Source organism: Sprattus sprattus, assembly GCF_963457725.1.
Source record: "Sprattus sprattus genome assembly, chromosome: 16".
NCBI classification, from domain to species: Eukaryota; Metazoa; Chordata; class Actinopteri; order Clupeiformes; family Clupeidae; genus Sprattus; species Sprattus sprattus.
In genome coordinates this window covers 27,441,625-27,461,054 of record NC_137914.1, presented here as the reverse complement: position 1 = coordinate 27,461,054, position 19,430 = coordinate 27,441,625, and the positions used below count along the sequence as shown (strand labels likewise).

The 19,430-nt window shown below is 40.3% G+C and overlaps 1 protein-coding gene across 1 annotated transcript in view; it reads right to left on the bottom strand.

The window, feature by feature from the left end:
- The window catches only part of ap1b1 (adaptor related protein complex 1 subunit beta 1), a 33,315-nt gene that overhangs the window by 10,768 nt on the left and 3,117 nt on the right, over positions 1 to 19,430 (bottom strand). The window contains exons 2-12 of the mRNA XM_080854387.1: positions 19,281 to 19,341; positions 17,693 to 17,798; positions 17,296 to 17,431; positions 13,575 to 13,820; positions 10,478 to 10,668; positions 8,618 to 8,839; positions 8,354 to 8,474; positions 7,786 to 7,881; positions 3,247 to 3,362; positions 2,507 to 2,672; positions 495 to 593 (exon numbers count right to left, since the gene is read on the bottom strand). Coding sequence (XP_080710513.1) covers positions 495 to 593; positions 2,507 to 2,672; positions 3,247 to 3,362; positions 7,786 to 7,881; positions 8,354 to 8,474; positions 8,618 to 8,839; positions 10,478 to 10,668; positions 13,575 to 13,820; positions 17,296 to 17,431; positions 17,693 to 17,798; positions 19,281 to 19,317 — 1,536 coding nt within the window. The 5' untranslated portion in view covers positions 19,318 to 19,341. The remainder of the gene's footprint in view (positions 1 to 494; positions 594 to 2,506; positions 2,673 to 3,246; positions 3,363 to 7,785; positions 7,882 to 8,353; positions 8,475 to 8,617; positions 8,840 to 10,477; positions 10,669 to 13,574; positions 13,821 to 17,295; positions 17,432 to 17,692; positions 17,799 to 19,280; positions 19,342 to 19,430) is intronic.

Sequence of the window (19,430 nt, the reverse complement as noted above, 5' to 3'; positions counted from 1 at the left end):
ATGCTTGTTAGCACAGTGTCTCCTGCTACACCTTTTGGTATGTGATAATTCTGCCTTGGAGACAAGCCATCAAACCATGGATTTTTGCAGAGAGGTTTCTGCAGCATGCATTAATGAACTGAAATGAAATGTTCCTGAAGTTCCACAACATGGATAATGTAATGCATATTTGCTTTGATGTGTTAAATTGTGTTCAGTTGTGAAATAATGGGCAGTATAAAATATCTTGTATAAAATTGTATCAATATCTTCAGGACTTTCTTCAGATATTTTGACATCTGTTTCATCAAAAAAAAACGCTTCCTCTTTCACTGCCTGCAGCCTAGCTTCGACTCATAGCCTTATGCCCATAGCCTTGGTTACAAGACCCTGCCATGAATTAAGACAAATAAATCATTTCCTCCAAGGCCTGAATATTAGATGCCTGATGTCGAGGGAAATGGCCACATATCACCGATATGTGTTAGTGATATGTGTAGTGGGTAATGCCTCACCTGGGTGGCCAGACTGAGCACCTGCTGGACCAGTTCCTGAGTCTCAGTGGGCTTCTTCAGGAAGAGTTTCACAATGGCTGTCAGCAGCTGCAGCTGCACCTGGAACACACAAACAGCAGGGCCATTATACTCACACAAACACCAGGGACATTATACTCACACAAACACCAGGGACATTATACACTAATACAAACACCAGGGACATTACACTCATACAAACACCAGGGCAATTATACTCTCACACAAACACCAGGGACATTATACACTAATACAAACACAAGGGCAATTATAGACTCACACAAACACCAGGGCAATTATAGACTCACACAAACACCAGGGACATTATACTCTCACACAAACACCAGGGACATTACACTCATACAAACACCAGGGCAATTATAGGCTCACACAAACACAAGGGCAATTATACTCTCACACAAACACCAGGGACATTATACACTAATACAAACACAAGGGCAATTATAGACTCACACAAACACCAGGGCAATTATAGACTCACACAAACACCAGGGACATTATACTCTCACACAAACACCAGGGACATTACACTCATACAAACACCAGGGCAATTATAGGCTCACACAAACACAAGGGCAATTATACTCTCACACAAACACCAGGGCAATTATAGTCTAATAAAAACACCAGGGTAATTATAGACTCACACAAACACCAGGGCAGTTATAGTTTCACACAAACAGCAGGGTAATTATAGACTAACACAAACACCAGGGCAGTTATAGTTTCACACAAACAGCAGGGTAATTATAGACTCACACAAACACCAGTGCAGTTATAGTTTCACACAAACACCAGGGCAATTATAGTCTCACACAAACACCAGGGCAATTATAGACTCACACAAACACCAGGGCAGTTATACACTCATACAAACACCAGGGCAGTTATACACTCATACAAACATCAGTGACATTATACACTCATACAAACACCAGGGCTTAACTGCAACACTTCTACAACATGATACTTTAAATGTAGGCCCTAGCACACATATTTACTATGTTTTACAAAGCTAAATGAGTCACTTGAAACAAACAAAACTAGAAAGCTATCAAACCAACCATCATATAAAATATATGATGCATTTATACAGCGCATTTCATACACATGTGGAGCAACATCATCTGGGACACTGAAGCGTCAAAATCAGGATACCCCTGTCGCTGCACCAGCAAAGAGGAGCCCGTTTGAAAACTATTTCAACAATTGCACTATTAATGGCGATATACAAATGAATGTGAATATAATATATAAGCACCCCTTTTTTGTCGGTAGCGCAAGTGTTCCATCTGGCTGTTGCGTTGCTTCAAGGGTTGTGTGGCAACGATTTATTTAGGAACTATATTTTGTAGTGGCGGAAGAATGACGGTTTATCATGAAACTATTGTTTATTAAATTGAATTGTTTTTATTTAATGAAATCATATCAAATATTTGTAGTAACAGTTTTAGAAAAGCAATAAGCCCCACGAGTCCGTGGTTTGCGCTGATTTTAGAACAGGTAAGGCTTCGCGTCGTGCCTAACAACTCCCCTTACCTGTTTTAAAATCAGCGAAAACCACGGCCTCTTGGGGCTTATTGCTTAAATGAATGATCAGCGTGTTGGTTGCAGTGTTAAGTGTATAATGAATGAGCAGCGTGTTGGTTGCAGTGTTAACTGTAATGAATGAGCAGCGTGTTGGTTGCAGTGTGAAGTGTATAATGAATGAGCAGCGTGTTGGTTGCAGTGTTAACTGTATAATAAATGAGCAGCGTGTTGGTTGCAGTGTTAACTGTATAATGAATGACCAGCGTGTTGTTTGCAGTGTTAACTGTATAATGAATGACCAGCGTGTTGTTTGCAGTGTTGACTGTATAATGAATTATCAGCGTGTTGGTTGCAGTGTTAACTGTAGTGAATGACCAGCGTGTTGGTTGCAGTGTTAAGTGTATAATGAATGAGCAGAGTGTAAGTTGCAGTGTTAAGTGTACCTGAGTGCTCTCGTCATGGAAGCCCTCCAGGAAGCTCTCCAGAAGCTCGTCTGCATTATCGATGCGCTCGGCGTACTCGCCCACAATCCAGATCATGGCAGCCCGCGCCTCGGGTTCATCCAGAGAGTCCAGGTTCTCACATAGTGTGGCAATAACACTCTCATATCTGATCACAAAACACACGTACATACACACACACTGATTAGAAATGAATGGAGCCACTAAGGTGTCATTTAACATAAACAAATCTCTCAATATTTCATAAGCTGCAAATTGGTGGAGCAGTGGAAGTAGAGATAGCACCAACATGTTCCATTGTGGTCTTTAGCCCAGGCGTAGACGTAGGCTAACTAAAAAAAGTCATTTCAAACAAATCATTGCCATGGACAGGGCAAGCGTCTGTCTAAAACTAGTAAGAGCAGTCTGATTTTTATAGTTTGGTATTATCACCGTTCACCTCATTTATGTGCTTGTGTGTAATATGTGTCTGCTATTGTATCACTATTTGTTTCACGATCATATGTGGAGTGTCATGTGCTGCACAGTTTAAAAGAGTTTTACCGCAAACAAATTCCACTGGCCTTGGTTGTGTGGCTAATCAATCAATTAATCTATAGATCGCCAACTACTCATCACGTGAGCACGCTTTAATGGAAGCCAACTAGGCTGTTGGTGGTGTTTGTAAGGTATGTCCTTCATGCGGTGTTCATACTTGTGACATATGAATCCAAAGGACTTACTTGTTAGGATACTTGCGGAAGATATCCTTAATGACCACAATGGCCTCCTGTACCACATAGTTGACTTTGGTTTGGATGAGGTCCAACAGAGTGCTGACGCACCGCTCGGCTGATTGCTGCCGAGAAAAGAGAATGTGTGAAGACAAGGCAGGAGAGATCTCACTAGGAAAGGTATTCCATGCATGATACTACTACTGTCAAAAGTCTGAAATCACCCAAAAGAAGATATTTGTATTCATGAAGGTGGTAGCTTTACATACAGTTAGGTCCATAAATATTTGGACATTGACACAATTTTCATCATTTTGGCTCTGTACACCACCACAATGGATTTGAAATGGAACAATGATGTGCGTTAAGTGCAGACTTTCAGCTTTAATTTGAGGGTATGTACATCCAAATCAGGTGAACGGTGTAGGAATTACAACACGTTTTATCTGTGACCCCCCTCCCCCTTTTAAGGAACCAAAAGTAATTGGACAATTGGCTGCTCAGCTATTCCATGGTCAGGGTCAGGTTATTCCCTCATTTTTTGCATTAACAAGGAACAGATAAAAGGTCTAGAGTTAATTTCAAGTGTGGTATTTGTGTTTGGAATCTGTTGCTATCAACTCTCAATATGATGTCCAAAGAGCTGTCACTATCAGTGAACCAGGCTGAAAAATCGAAACAAACCCATCAGAGATAGCACAAACATTAGGTGTGGCCAAATCAACTGTTTGGTACATTCTTAAAAAGAAAGAACACACTGGTGAGCTCAGCAACACCAAAAGACCCGGAAGACCACAGAAAACAACTGTAGTGGATGATTGAAGAATTATTTCTTTGGTGAAGAAAAACCCCTTTACAACAGTTGGCCAGATCAAGAATACTCTCCAGGAGGTAGGCGTATCTGTGTCAAAGTCAACAATCAAGAGAAGACTTCACCAGAGTGAATACAGAGGGTTTACCACAAGATATAAACCATTGGTGAGCCTCAAAAACAGGAAGACCAGATTAGAGTTGGCCAAAACACATCTAAAAGAGCCTGTTCAGCTCTGGAACAACATCCTATGGAAAGATGAGACAAAGATAAACTTGTAACAGATTGACGGGAAGAGAAGAGAATGGAGAAGGGAAGGACTGTTCATGATCCAAAGCATACCACCTCATCAGTGAAGCATGGTGGAGGTAGTGTTATGGAGTGGGCATGTATAGCTGCCAATGGAACTGGTTCCCTTGTATTTATTGATGATGTGACTGCTGATGAAAGCAGCAGGATGAATTCTGAGGTGTTTGGGGCAATATTTTCTGCTCATATTCAGCCAAATGCTTTAGAATACATTGGACGGCGCTTCACAGTGCAGATGGACAATGACGCAAAGCATACTGCGATATCAATCAAAGAGTTTTTTAAGGCAAATAAGTGGAATGTTCTGCAATGGCTAAGTCAATCACCTGACCTGAATGCATTTTACTTGCTGAAGACAAAATTGAAGGGAAAATGCCCCAAAAACAAGCAGGTTGCATTAGAGGCCTGGCAGAGCATCACCAGGGACGAAACCCAGCGTCTGGAGATGTCTATGGGTTCCAGACTTCAGGCTGTCTTTGACTAAAGGATTTGGAACCAAGTATTAAAAGTGACAATGAGATTTATGATTATGTTAGTTTGTCCAATTACTTTTGGTCCCTTAAAAAGGGGGGGCTCCATATCAAATGTGTGGTAATTCCTACACATTTCACCTGATTTGGATGTAAATAACCTCAAATTAAAGCTGAAAGTCTGAAAGCACATTGTTCCATTTCAAATCCATTGTGGTGGTGTACAGAGCCAAAATTATGAAAATAGTGTCAATGTCCAAATATTTATGGACTAACTGTATAAACCAATGACCAAATCACTATGACCACCTGCCTAACATGCTGTTGGCCCTTTACATGCAACCAACACGGCTGGACCTGCTAAGACAACAGATTCCCTCTGAGCAACAGATCCTGTATGTTACGGACACTACCAGGTGGAGCCACCATGGCTGGTACTGGGCCTTGCACCACTTCACACAGATAACCGCTTGGACGGAGATATGAGGGTTTTGAGGCGAGAGCATCAGGTCCAACTCTGTGTCGTCTTCAAACCATTGTCAAATTATGTGCCAATAAGGCTCTTTGCTCTGTAGTGCTTTTTTAAATGTAAAAATGTAATAATGATGACACTCTAGCTAGGGCTGTCAAAATTGCTCAAAAATGACATTCGAATGTTCGTTTGGAAAAAAATCACGAATTCAAACTATTCGAATATCTGGTTGCCTATTTTACGCAGTTGCCGTCAATACGTCAATAATGCGTCAAAACCATGGTTCAAATTAGTGGGATAACTACCTTAAACGGGAATAGATCAAGAAACAAAGCATCAACACGATTAAAATTGGATTACCCAGCTGCGCTCTACCTAAGTACCTAAGCAAGCAAGTAGGGTAGGCTAGTGTATTTTGTCATCCAACTAGTCATACTACAATGTCAGTAGAAAATATATGGGAAGATCATTTAAGTTGTCATTCACCAGACCAGGTTGTCTGTAGTCCCACAAAATACTTCATTACCCACAATTCCCTTATCACCTAAACTCTCTTATCGGCATTTTATTGAGACAGCATTGGCTGTGAACAGGGTCATAAAACCGTGACGCACTTTTGCCTTTAAAGTTCGGTGAAATGATACTTCTTTCTCTCTCTCAACACTGGCTCTGCCAGGCTCACTTCTCCTTCCACTCACCTCCAAGGGTGAAGAAACAACTCTCTATGTTCTTAACGAAGATAAGACTCTCTCTAAGATCTCTCGTTAGCCAAACACTGCCCGCTAACGCAGCAGAAGTAAGTTTAGCAAAGCAGCTAACATTAGACCTGCTAACTAACTGCAACGGAAACGAAGCACAACAGAATTCGCGATTCTGCAACATTCCGAGCGATCAACTCCTCTGACCTAAACTGCAGTGCAACACCGACGACATCACAGCAAGGACAATTTTCTTCATCTATGGACAGCATCATCTCTTCTCTGCCTCATTTACGTCGGCTCAGCCCATGCGACCCCTATTCGCAAAGGACTGGTAAACATCAACTGGGCAGTAAGCTATCGTAGCTTATTCACAACCTGGCTAAGCATTGGACTGTTCACATATGCCATTGTTCATGTATTGTATCTGTTTTGTTTACCGAACATAACTGTTATATACTTTCATTGTTAGTTGGTAGTTGGCTTCGCCACACCATCTAAGGGTTAACGTTATGATTGCTTCTCATATACATCGGGACTTGCATGCGTTACTAACCATTTCCCTCTTCTAACATGGCATCGTAAGCACACACGATAAATATTTGGCCTTTACATAGCCACACACCCGAAGAGAAGACTCTAAATTCGCGCTGCACATATAGGCTCGTCCTCTTTCACACCATACATGTATGTTCACGAACGTGCACACACATGCACGCGGAACTACGGTGGTCAAGACAAAGGCACACACACACATATTTCCAGGCGCGCTCCTAACAGCGCAACTCCGAGCTTACCAGCTCGCACACACACACACACACTCCCTCTCTCTTACACATCCCTATACTCCTTCAATTCATTAGTTAGATACATTTAGCTAGATTACATATTGTGTGTCATTTTCTTATCATTGTGTAAATAAATACTGTGATTGATATACGCTGGTTTATTTAATGTTACACAAGAATGGACGTTGTCAACCTCTTCTATTCAGAACTCCAATGACCTTCAACCATACTATTAATAAGGTAACTTTGATTAATAATTAAATGAATAACTACAAACAGAGGAAATTGGGTCAAATGATAAAGAACATCGTTGGGTAGGCTAAAGGCTGTTAGCTTACAGCAGGTAGCTCGCTAGCTGGTAGCAAGCTATTAAATGGCACTCATCTTTGCTCTGATTATGAAGATGTTTTTAGTTTTCACCTTCCAGACGACATCGTTGTGAACCCAACCACTTCTGAAAATTAAATAACTATCTGTGCTTTTGTACGCTTTCAGTTTTTGAGATGTGTATGGGGACGGATTTCCTATTAGATAGATGTAAATATCTCCACACTGGAGCTCAGACAGGGACTTCGTCGAGGTTAAAGAAATAAAAATGTCAGGAGAGCTGCAGTAAATGTATCACAAGTTCCTATTTTTTTTTTCTTCTAAATATTTCTGTCTGGCTATAGTGGTGTGGTTGATGCCGATCGTAGTTGAGTAGGCACTGCTCGAAGTTTTCCACTGTTTCTCGCTGTTTCGCTGTTCTTTTTTGCCCGCCAGCTAACTATTGTAGTCACGTGACTGAAAACTATCAATACACATACATAAAGATAGATTGTGTTGGTTAAATAGATACAGAGAATGACGTTGTTGTGCACCTGCAATTTTGCCATGTCATGTTAGGGGTCAGTTATACAATGTTCAAGGATTTCTGTGAAATTCTGAAAGGTGTTCAATCGTTTCATCGTATATACTCATATTCCCTGTAGGGTGTTCAGAAGAAGTGTTTCACAATTACCTCTACTTTAATGGCACAGCGGCCAATTGCTCTCACTGCTTTCCGCACAAAGTCCACATCAACCTCTGTAGCATACTCCTTCAGCTCAGCCAGAACCTGAACATAAAACAAACAGAACATACTATAAATCACACTGATAGATACAAAGCAGCATAAATAAATAAATGATGCACAAAACAATCAGCAAACAAGCTATACTCCAATCAATTCCATGATCTAATCATTTAGGGCTAAAAGAGAAAACTCTAATGACCAGCTGGACACCTGAGGAAATACTACACACGTAGAATGTTCCAGAGGTTTCATACAGGTGGGACACCGAAGGAAATAATGCAGATGTAGAACTTGATACAGGTTTAGATATACGATAGTTTTCACTGTTATACTGTTGAACTTGATACAGGTTAAAATACATGATAGTTCTGACTGTTATAATGTAGAACTTGATACAGGTTAAGATACATGATAGTTTTCACTGTTATACTGTAGAACTTGATACAGGTTAAGATACATGATAGTTTTCACTGTTATACTGTAATGTTTGGTAGAGATTGTTGGAGTAGATCACCTGGGCAATATTGGCCTGGGACGCCAGCCTGATCATGATGTCCAGTTTCTCCAGTTTGACATAGATTGGGTCATTGTATTTCACAAAGAACACTTTCATCTCATGCTTGAGAATCTCAGGGCTACAGGGGAAAAGACAGGAGATATGGTCAACATTGCATGAGTATGCTTCAAGTATTTAGCCACTAAATATCTTCATTTAGATTTGTGATTTCAAATTCATCCCCCCGTCCCTGTCAGTCACTTCCCCGTCAGCAGTACCTACCGTTTCTGCACGATGAGGTTGATGTTGCGCAGGGCCACATACTGGAGCTCGGGTTCGGCTGACAGCAGAGTGACCAGCGGTGGAGCCAGCTTCTTCAGTAGCGTGCCGTAGTAGTCCAGGTCCTTAGGCAGCATCTCCATGAACTTCATCAGCACCTTCACGGCCGACAGCACCACGGCAGAGTTGGCATGAGACAGGCGAGGGGTCACGCGCTCACAGATGCTGAAGAAAGAGGACATTAGGAGATTTCAGAGATTTGGTTTTTCCTTTTAATTTCCTTATCATTAGATGAATCATTATAAATAATATAATATGATATGGTCAAATATGTAATATTATAAATATAATATGATATGGTCAAATATGTAATATAATAAATATAATATTATATGGTCAAATATGTAATATTATAAATATAATATTATATGGTCAAATATGTAATGTTATACATATCATATTATAAGGCTTATGGGGGCTGCTAACCAATATTGATATTCAATACAACTACTGTTCTGTTCTAATGAAGAAATAACTAAAGATCATTTTGATGAACCATTTTCACATATGAACCAGTTAAACATTACACAGAGCAACACCTTATTACTGCAATAAGAAAAAAGGTAGTGTGTTTTTGGAGGTTCCTCATTACATTATAATACAGCTTCAAATACATTAGATGACAAGACATAAACAAAACATTGCGATGTTAAATCCATGACCTCATTGATATTCTAATTCCGGAACATCCTGCCATTTCTCTCTTCTGGCAACTAATGCTCAGCCTACACATAGAGTCTCAGACTTCAGAACTCACTAATGCTCAGCCTACACATAGAGTCTCAGACTTCAGAACTCACTAATGCTCAGCCTACACATAGAGTCTCAGACTTCAGAACTCACTAATGCTCAGCCTACACATAGAGTCTCAGACTTCAGAACTCACTACTGTTCAGCCTACACATAGAGTCTCAGACTTCAGAACTCACTAATGCTCAGCCTACACATAGAGTCTCAGACTTCAGAACTCACTAATGCTCAGCCTACACATAGAGTCTCAGACTTCAGAACTCACTAATGCTCAGCCTACACATAGAGTCTCAGACTTCAGAACTCACTACTGCTCAGCCTACAGTCGCAGGGTTCAGAACTCACTAATGCTCAGCGTACACATACCGTCTCAGAACTCACTAATGCTCAGCCTACACATACCGTCTCAGAACTCACTAATGCTCAGCCTACACATACCGTCTCAGAACTCACTAATGCTCAGCCTACACATACCGTCTCAGAACTCACTAATGCTCAGCCTACACATACCGTCTCAGAACTCACTAATGCTCAGCCTACACATACCGTCTCACACTTCAGAACTTTCTACTGCTCAGCCTACACATACAGTCTCAGGCTCCATGAGTCATAATCATGCTATCCATGTTAGGTGCTTGATGTTATTCTTGAATGCCAGACAATCCTCAACTGATGGGTTGAAGTGACGGCCTGATGTGAAACAGTGGTTCTTAGGGAGTCACAGGAAGGGTATTGAAATAAATACTTTTAAATTGCGATTATATATTTCCATCCCTACAAAGGATTCACAATCAGAAAAAAAGTTACAAACCACTGCTCTAGAATAAATCTATTGCATACTTCATGGGAGTTGGAGTATGGGTATTAAGGGACCAGGACAACATGTATATAGATAATCCAGCTAAAGCCCTTGGCATCAGGGTCAATGGCAAGGGTTAACACGCCACCATCCATAATCTTATATAATGCAGTTTTTTTAATTCTTGCATGAAGTTCACTATAAAAGGGTGGGTCTAATCTGGACATGCTAACAGTTAGCAGACAGTCTCTCACCTCTGAGACTCACGGTCATCTCTGGGTGTGTAGTTTGCAAGGCAATCCAGGATGAAGATCTGCCCCCATTCAGTGCACTCATTCAGGGCTGTCAACAGCTTGTTGATAGACTGGGGGTTGAGGTCTAGCAGGTTGCTGTTAGGGTGGGACTCTGCAATCTCAGACAGGGCTGCAACAGCATTGGCCACCACCTAAACAATAACACACAGATTACTACACATACTGAACCACCACCTAAACAATAACAAATAGATTACTACACATACTGAACCACTAACTAAACAATAAGAGGAGGCAGATAACACACAGATTACTACACATATTGAATGATGATTTACATTGACTCATGATGATGTTAAGTATATTGAGCCATTTTTTCATTTCAGGTCTCTCATAACTATCAAAGACAAAAACAAACATTAGCTTTATGCCAGGGATTGCATCTAGAATGCTGAAACCTGTGTTTGCATAACGATATGCATCTCAGTACTTTTCATGCTTATTGGAATCACAACTGCTCCAGAAATGGAACAAAATGGCTGAAATCTAGGTGTGTTTGAGAATGCTGGTAAAATCAAAGTATTGCATCAACTGAGTTGATTGTTATGGAATACTGTGGTAATGAAGATTCCACTATACATTTCTACTGGAAAATTTGACAAAATGATCTCACATTTGCTGTGTATCAGTGTATCAAAACAAGCATTAAAACAGAGGTAGATGAAATCAACCATTCTGAGAGTGAGTTCCGGGGTGTGCCTTAATCAGCTATATAGTAACTGTACGACCTGTTTTCATCTACCTGAGCGTTCCATATCAGTGCGCACTAAAAAAAAAAACGAACCAAGATGGCGGCGTGTGTAGTGGGGAATGTTTCATGTGAATTAAGCAATTTACACGACTTTTTATATGTCTACATTGACTCGGTTAGTTGTTTCTGTGCTACACGAATGTTGCAGAGTATTGTAAGTCTTAACTGAAAGTCTCGAATATTATTTGTAGGTGACTGCTAACGCTTAGACCAAAAATCCATTGAAACAGATAGTAGCTAGCTAGCTAACCTCGCTGCTAATAAGTATAACGTAGCTCTCACACACGAGTTAGTGGCGATATCCAAATCAATATAAACAAATATTTACAAAGTTGAAAGTGTCCCATTGTAGTTTTTGTTATTTTAATGGCAACTTTATAAAATGAGCAACGTGAATGAACAAAATGGTGCGAGATCAATGTCGATCTCCTAGCTAATCATGAACAAACGTTTTGTGCTAGGCTAACAGACGTGAAGTTGCCAATGCTATTTGTCTGTTGCATAGCAACAGCCACACAAAGGGGGACTATTTTCTCTTGGCTACTGAAATGCGATACACAATGTTTGGTGACTAGAACTTTTTTGTGCTGAAAGGCAGCTTACTGTTTATAATTTAATTTTACTTAATATTTATAAAGTCGCTGGCAACCGTGTTATAAAAGCAATAAGGTACTCGAGTCAGTACGGTATCGTCAATAATGTACTTGTTCGAGGGTTTGCCGGCCCTCCGCTGCGCATCGGGCCTAACAACACCCTCGAACAAGTACATTATTGACGATACCGTACTTCCTCTCGAACCTTATTGCTTAAGTGAAACATGGACGTGGGGATATTGGAGTCTGAGGGAGCTCTGCTGAGTTTGGAGTTGGAGACCTGAACCTGAAGGACAAGCACCACTCCATTCTTCAGACATTTGGGGGTTTTTGTGGAGGAGGGGTTCAAACAGCAGCAGGATTAAAAACCTCAAAGCTTGCCAGGACTATTTGAAGACCAGGAAGCACTGACTGTAATGGCCTTTTCTCCACATTCACCTGACCTAACCTCATCTGCACTAAACATTTATGGGCCAGTAAAAGACTAAGAGTGTCCAGCTCTCGTCACATGACAAGAATGTCATTATTACATTGCATTATAAAATCAGAATGCAATACCCATGGGTCATCAGGTATTGCACAAACTTGTGGAGTTTGAGTGCATGCAGACATTAAAACTAAGTGGGGCCTAAATACTATGAATTTCAAGATGATATGAATTTTATGCACGTTTCTCAAACTGCTAAGATATTATCGGTATGTATAAGCTATTATAGTAAAACCCTTTCAATACAATAAAAAAAAATCTAAATTACAGCATTTTCACCAGTGGCTTCAGACCTTTGAATCCCTCTCATATGTTTACAGATTGAATAAAAAATGAGTCACAACATGGTACTGTCTAAGGTGGTTTGTTGGACGCAGCTGAAATGATTAAAGAGTGGTCAGCTCGAATTTGGATTTATATTGCCGCAACTCATGGACTGCCAAATAGTTCCAAAGTGATCCCAGCGATAAATGGGAAACTGTCATTATATAATTGTAACTGAATTCAATGGAGTAATGGGAATAGTGCAGGTTTAGCCACAACTACTGGAGAGAAAGGCAGCTCCAGGTGCTTTTCAAGTTCAACAGGCCAAATCCAGAATGATGCCAAATGACTAGCATGAGTGGATTAACTGCACAGATATCAGATTTAACTATGATAATCGCTCAGTTGTTCCAACAGGGAGGGTTGCATTGACGGACACCAACTGAACTTTTGAGCTGCTTCACGCTCCACCATACTGAAAAAGAACAGCCATACTGGCGAGCTGACCTATGACTTTTGGAAGGATACTAGGGAGTTATTATATGGTGTAAATTGGTTAATCCATTTTTCTACCATTTAACGCCCCTTAATTGGCGGTTTGTTGCTTAGAAAGTCTGAAGAGTTCTCAAGAATACAGCATTTCTAAACGTACTGCACCATGTCATATTGAACAGAGACATCCCAAAGAAATTGTGTCAATAGAAAGTCAATATGGTTAATTGTAACACAGGAGACACAGAATCTTGGACAATTTTAAATGGAATATGGAGAAACAATGGACATCACAGGGGCCTAAAAATGTAAAAAAAATTAAAATAAGCATCTTGAGTACGGTTCTGTGAGATATTGAGAGTATGAAAGAATTTGTCCAAATGACTTCATGTCAGCGTCCATGCACAGAACTCCAATGCCTCCCTCCCACTGGAGTAGGAATGGACTCACCATGGGGTTGGAGTCAGAGATGAGGTCCTTCAGAGTGTCCAGAAACCCTTGGTCTTCCACCAGCTGAGCGTTTATGTCATGAAGTTTAGCCACACATACAGCGGCCGTCTTCCTCACGTACGGGTCCTCATCTTTCAAGCACTTCCTTAGGGGCTCACACAGGTACTCTGTGATCTTATCCACACGAATGCATCCCATGGTGCGGACTGCCAAAGCACGAATCAGGGGATTGGGGTCTTCACAATCCTGATGAAGAGGAAGCAAACAGAGCAATCAGACTGGAGGAATCACAGATTGGCTCTTGGAGCTACTTCATGACAAACATGATAACAGCACTGACAAAGTTTCAAGTCTTTTCCTTCCAGAAAACCCACTCGCAAAATAACATTGTTATTGAAAAAGCACCTAAAGGAAGTGAGATGTAGAGGTAGGTACCTTTCTCAGTCACAACATGGTAAACACCCACAACATCATTAATTGTGCAGGAACGCAAACTCATCAGGGTGAAAAAAGAGCCAGAGATGTGAGCCCCTAAGAGGGTCCAGGGGCAGGTACAAATGTTTTGATTGTAGGGAAGTGCAAGCGCTGGTATTTACTATGGTTTTTAAAGTTACCATTGAAAACAAAGTTTTAATCCTTGCAGACATGCCATGCCTACCATTACCAGCAAGTTACTGATTGAGTATGAATGCTTTGTTCACAAGCTGTAGACGGTCGGCAAGAGCATTTGTATCTTTAGCCATGATTTTCCACTTGTGGCCAAGCTGGAGCATGAGACTGCCACACAACGACAGTATGGCTTTGGGAACAGAAAACAGGTCGGCACTATGCCTACAGACACTGACCCAACTCAGGAAATACACCTCTTAAAACACTCATTCTTAAAATACCCATACACATACAATTGGGTATCGCACAGCAGGGTATCGTGATACCTTTATAATATCGGTATTTATGTTGGGTAGAATACACATTCACGGACATTTTAAAAGAAAAGTTCCTGCAATTTTGTGCAAAACTAGATTCTTTATGTGTAGGGTGATTCCATGTCAGATCACCCAAAAACAATATAAATACCTCACTTCACATCCATCTGGCAAGAAAAGCTTTAGCTGAATTGGACAAACATCTTACAAGATACAGCCCTTGCTTCCTCTCCATCTTGTGCAAAACAAGGAGGGGAGGGGCTAAATATAAAACTCACATAATTCAGAGACCAATTGTGTCCAGTTTTGACAAATAAGGCCACGTTGGAAATCAAGAAGAATCCTCTGACTAAAAATCGTCCATATGCATGATGTAGTCCACTGAGTCTCAAGTAGGGCTGAACGATTAATTGCATTTGCGGTTTAATCGCGATATGATGAGACGCTATTTTCAAACCGCAACTTAAAATAAAACGCGATTAAAAAAAATAAAAATAAAAGGTTTTTTTTTTTTTTTTTTTTTTTAAAGATGGAAAATTTTGCACACAGTGATTAAAGCAGCATAACGGATCACTTGCTAATCACTAACGAGATGCTAGTGGCTCAAACTAGCGAAATCTCTTGAAATGTGCTTACTTTGACACTATGACCAACTAGTTAGTCAACAACTGTCCTAACACAGTCAATCATCAAGCAAGTGCAACACAAGACGGCAAATAAGCTACTTACTAGTTCGGCAGACAGTAAAAACCAGGCGGCTTCAGGCACACCTACATAACGCAGTCATTTGCCTACGGACCCTGGTATGGCAATGGCACAGAGGCGATTCTTCATATTAAAAGTCATTGTAGCGCCCCAATTTTCAAAGCTACTATTTTAAGGTAAAACTGCTTATCCTCACCCTAACCCTGAAGTACAATTACTGCATAAGGCCAATTTAAAAAGTGCATGCCTTTGCATGCATTGACTTTGTTTAAATAACTTAAATGGACAGTGGCAAAGCCACTGATTTGTTTCTGTAATGAGCAGTTAAATGCAAAAGTAAAATGTGGAAAAGAATATTTCACCCTAAATGTATCTAATATTGTGTCATATTTAAATCATTCAGTACGTTTTGTTGGAGAAAAAAAGAGGATAACATTTAAAAAAATCGCAAATCTAATCGCATCGCAATATTTTGGGGAAAAATCGCAATTAGATTATTTTCCCAAATCGTTCAGCCCTAGAGAATTTTTTTTACACGAAAGTCACATCACCTGTGTTGACAATGTTGAGTTTTGGCTCCAAACTCTCAGTTCTGTGTGTGTGTTTACAATCGATTTAACCAAAATGATAATAATGGCATTCCTACAGCTCAGTCTACTGTTGTTGAGTTTGTGTTGAATACCAGCACGTGTCCACTTTGAAAATAACGTTTTTAGTTCGGGGGAAAATATAAAAATGTCAAGGCATGCCAAACTACCTAAAAAATAACAAATCAAGGGTTTACAAATACATTTTCTGGAGGAATGATTGATTCATTCAGTAAGTGGTACGTAATCAAAAACACATATGTTCCCTCTGAGGAGGGAGAGGTTGGTTCAAGAGCTAACCACCACCTTTGTCAGCGAACTTGAAATCACACTAGTGGAAACTAGAGGTAGCGCAAAGCGTTACAAAATATGACCGCCAAACTGTTCAGTAGGCAGTGTTTTGTGTGTGTAAATTGGTTTGTGTTTCATTTTTATGTATTAAAGGAATTATTTGTGATATATTTTGATGATTTGGTTATGTTATGTTTTGTACACACGTACTACTTTTTTGTGGATTGTTTTGGTTTATTTCTCTTTTGCAATGTGGTTTGTTAAAACAGGTCAAATAAAGATCCAGCGTCCACCCTAAGACATTTTTCTCTGGATCAAACAATGTACGCAAGAGTTATAAGAGACTTTGTGTTTTTGGCAAAGTTTGAGTGTCTGCCACGCCCACACCTTCCGATTAATGAGAAAATCTTATATTACTTTTAGTCGCCCATGGCTGAAGAGTAACCTGACCACATTTCAAGGCTTTACCATTAAATTTGTCGGAGGAGTTCGATCAGATGCGAGGTGTGCAAACGACGTCAAAACGCATCTTCCACTCAAAATGTCCGACTTCCTGTGGACCTGCCACCATGGCGTCAAGAGACTTTTTGGTGCGTCCATGCATGATGAAGAGGTGTACCGAATTCAAGCTTCGCCAAAATAACCCCAATGCGCAGGTTTTTTTGCCATGTTCTAGGGGGCGCTACAGAGCCATTTTGCTCCATCCATGGACAAAAACTCTACCGAAGATGGACGGTTAAAGGCTTGATGTCCCTGGCAAATTTGGTAATTTTTCAAGCAGTTTCACACACATTTGATTAAAACACCTAATTTTTGCTTTTTCATTTTTAACTAGGTGGCGCTATACATGTAATGACTGGTTATGGTATGGGTTGACATGGCCCCTTAACACAAACATACAAGAACAATTTGGCCCTCCAAGGCCCTACGGTTCTCGGGATATTCGAAGAAAACTGTGTCGCGCCACCTATAGGCCAGTTGGTGTATAATCATATAAATCAATTTATTGTTTATTATTCAGTGTCCCGGGAATCGTTGACAGAAAATCGGCCGGCTGAATCGGCACGGCGGTCATAAAAAAAGTCAGTGACCTGCCTGTATTTGGTATTTCGGAACACATATTACACCACAAACAAATCAAATCACAATAAATCATTCAGGTAACAGCATCAAAAGGCCAGTAAAACAGTCCTTTAAAGCTCTATGTAATACCTTCACAAACGTGTTGACTGCCATGATGGCCATATCCGGCTGGCTCTTGGCATAGTTCATCAGGTACAGGTAAACTAATTTCTTCAGTTCAAGATTGTCAGTTTGCATGCAGTTCACCACATCTGGAAACAGGGCACTGTTGAAAGGAATGAAGTCACATATTATGTTTCAGAACGCTCATCAGATGTGAGTTTTGATGGTTAACAGCAGGCAAGTAATGGGGAAAGAATCCCTGCAAAGTAGTCGAAAGTAAGCTGCTTGTGACAAATGTTTCTGTAACCAATGTTACACGTCATGTCAAATACTGCTTTGTTAATACCTGTCATATTTTGTATGACATTATATGATCAACCATTAAGACAATGTATGCAAGTATACAGAAAAATGGTGTCTTCACCTGACATCTTTTCCCACAGTCATGGACGCGATGACCTTTTTCACCGCCTCCTTCTTCTTCTCCTTCTTATCACTATTGAGCTCTGCTTTCAGCTCAAAGATTTCACCTGTATGAAGGAACAGACACACTTATCACTATTGAGTTCTGCTTTCAGCTCAAAGATTTCACCTGTATGAAGGAACAGACACACATCACTATTGAGCTCTGCTTTCAGCTCAAATATTTCACCTAGATGAAGGAACAGACACACTTATCACTATGGAGCTCTGCTTTCAGCTCAAAGATTTCACCTGTATGAAAGAAGACACACACACACGAAACATATACCCGAAGGAAAAAGCTGGTAAAATACATCACTATCAATAATACTACTTGATAGGAGTACTAGAGCACATTAAAGGGTAGTTTCCCTTTACAAACAAATAAGTCCAAAAGTGAACACCTGAAGCGATAAAATAGTCTTGGTAAATCAACAGGGACATGAAAAGTGTCTGTTGTTGAATTTCACTGAGATAACATTCTTCCCTCTAATTGAATGTGTATACAATCTTAACTTCACAAGAAACCAAACTAGCCTAAGTAACTTTCACAAGACATTCTCCAATGTTAACGATCAAAACCGATAGATAGGACAAGGCATGAAATGCAGAGCTGCAGTGGAAAACAAAATCCATTTACCATTAATACTCACTTCACTCACATTGTCCATCACAAAGTTTATATTGATCATTTTCCATGTAAAAAAATGGTGATTTGAACCGAGTTCAAAAAATTCAAACAACATATCCCAAAAGTTGGCCAAAGCAGGCAGAGTAAATACTCAAGTGAACTGTCAATGTGTAGAAACAACCAGAAACAGATAGCTGATCTGTTGTTTGCCACTTGAGCCTAGACTGGATAGTTTCTGATGGTGTTTGAGAGGAAACCAAATGGAAACAGGACTGCATTGTTGAACCTTGTCATGACAAAGTATATTTATTGATTTATAGCCTGGGTATTGTTCTTTTAAAAATGCTGCATGTTTTTGCCTTTCATCCACTTAGGGCTCTAGTTTTACAGCAAAATCAGAACGGCAGCACCTGGTACCTGTTTGACTAAGCCAGGGGTTACAACTGGTTTTGTCCCAGGAACCGCTATTCTGACTAGTTGGCAATCCGCAGCCCACTGATGTGCCTGAGCGCGCGTGCGTGCGCATGTGTTGAGAGAGGGGAGACCTGTCAGTGTAATATCTGAGCATGGTGAAGTCCACACAGCCTGTTTAGTTCGGCGAAATGGTAGACAGCGACAGTCTCATATCATTATCTGGTTCAAGCCTTGCCCTGTACACAGGTAGGTAGTTGGAAAGGGCAAAAGACACTTCATTGCTTTTGCCACTAGCTCTAAATCCCCTAACATATGTTGCATGTACTCAATAGGCTTGGCATAAAAAAAAGGTTATTTGAGGTCAGTATTACAGGCTAATAACTTTTAAAATGTAGATTAAAGACTAAGCGACTGTGTAAAACAACATGGATTCCAGGCAGTTCTGACATTCATGAAGTTACTGTAATTTGTCAGGACAAAAGAAAAGAAAGACGGACAATCAAACCTTTTTTGGTGGTAGTGAAGTACTTGGAGTCTGTCATCTTGGATCCGATGTGTCTGTTCTCCTGCAAAAGAAAGGCAAAACCGCTTTCACTCTGTGAAACAATCAGGAACAAAGAAAATAGGATGTTCTGTGTGCTGATTCAACATTTCA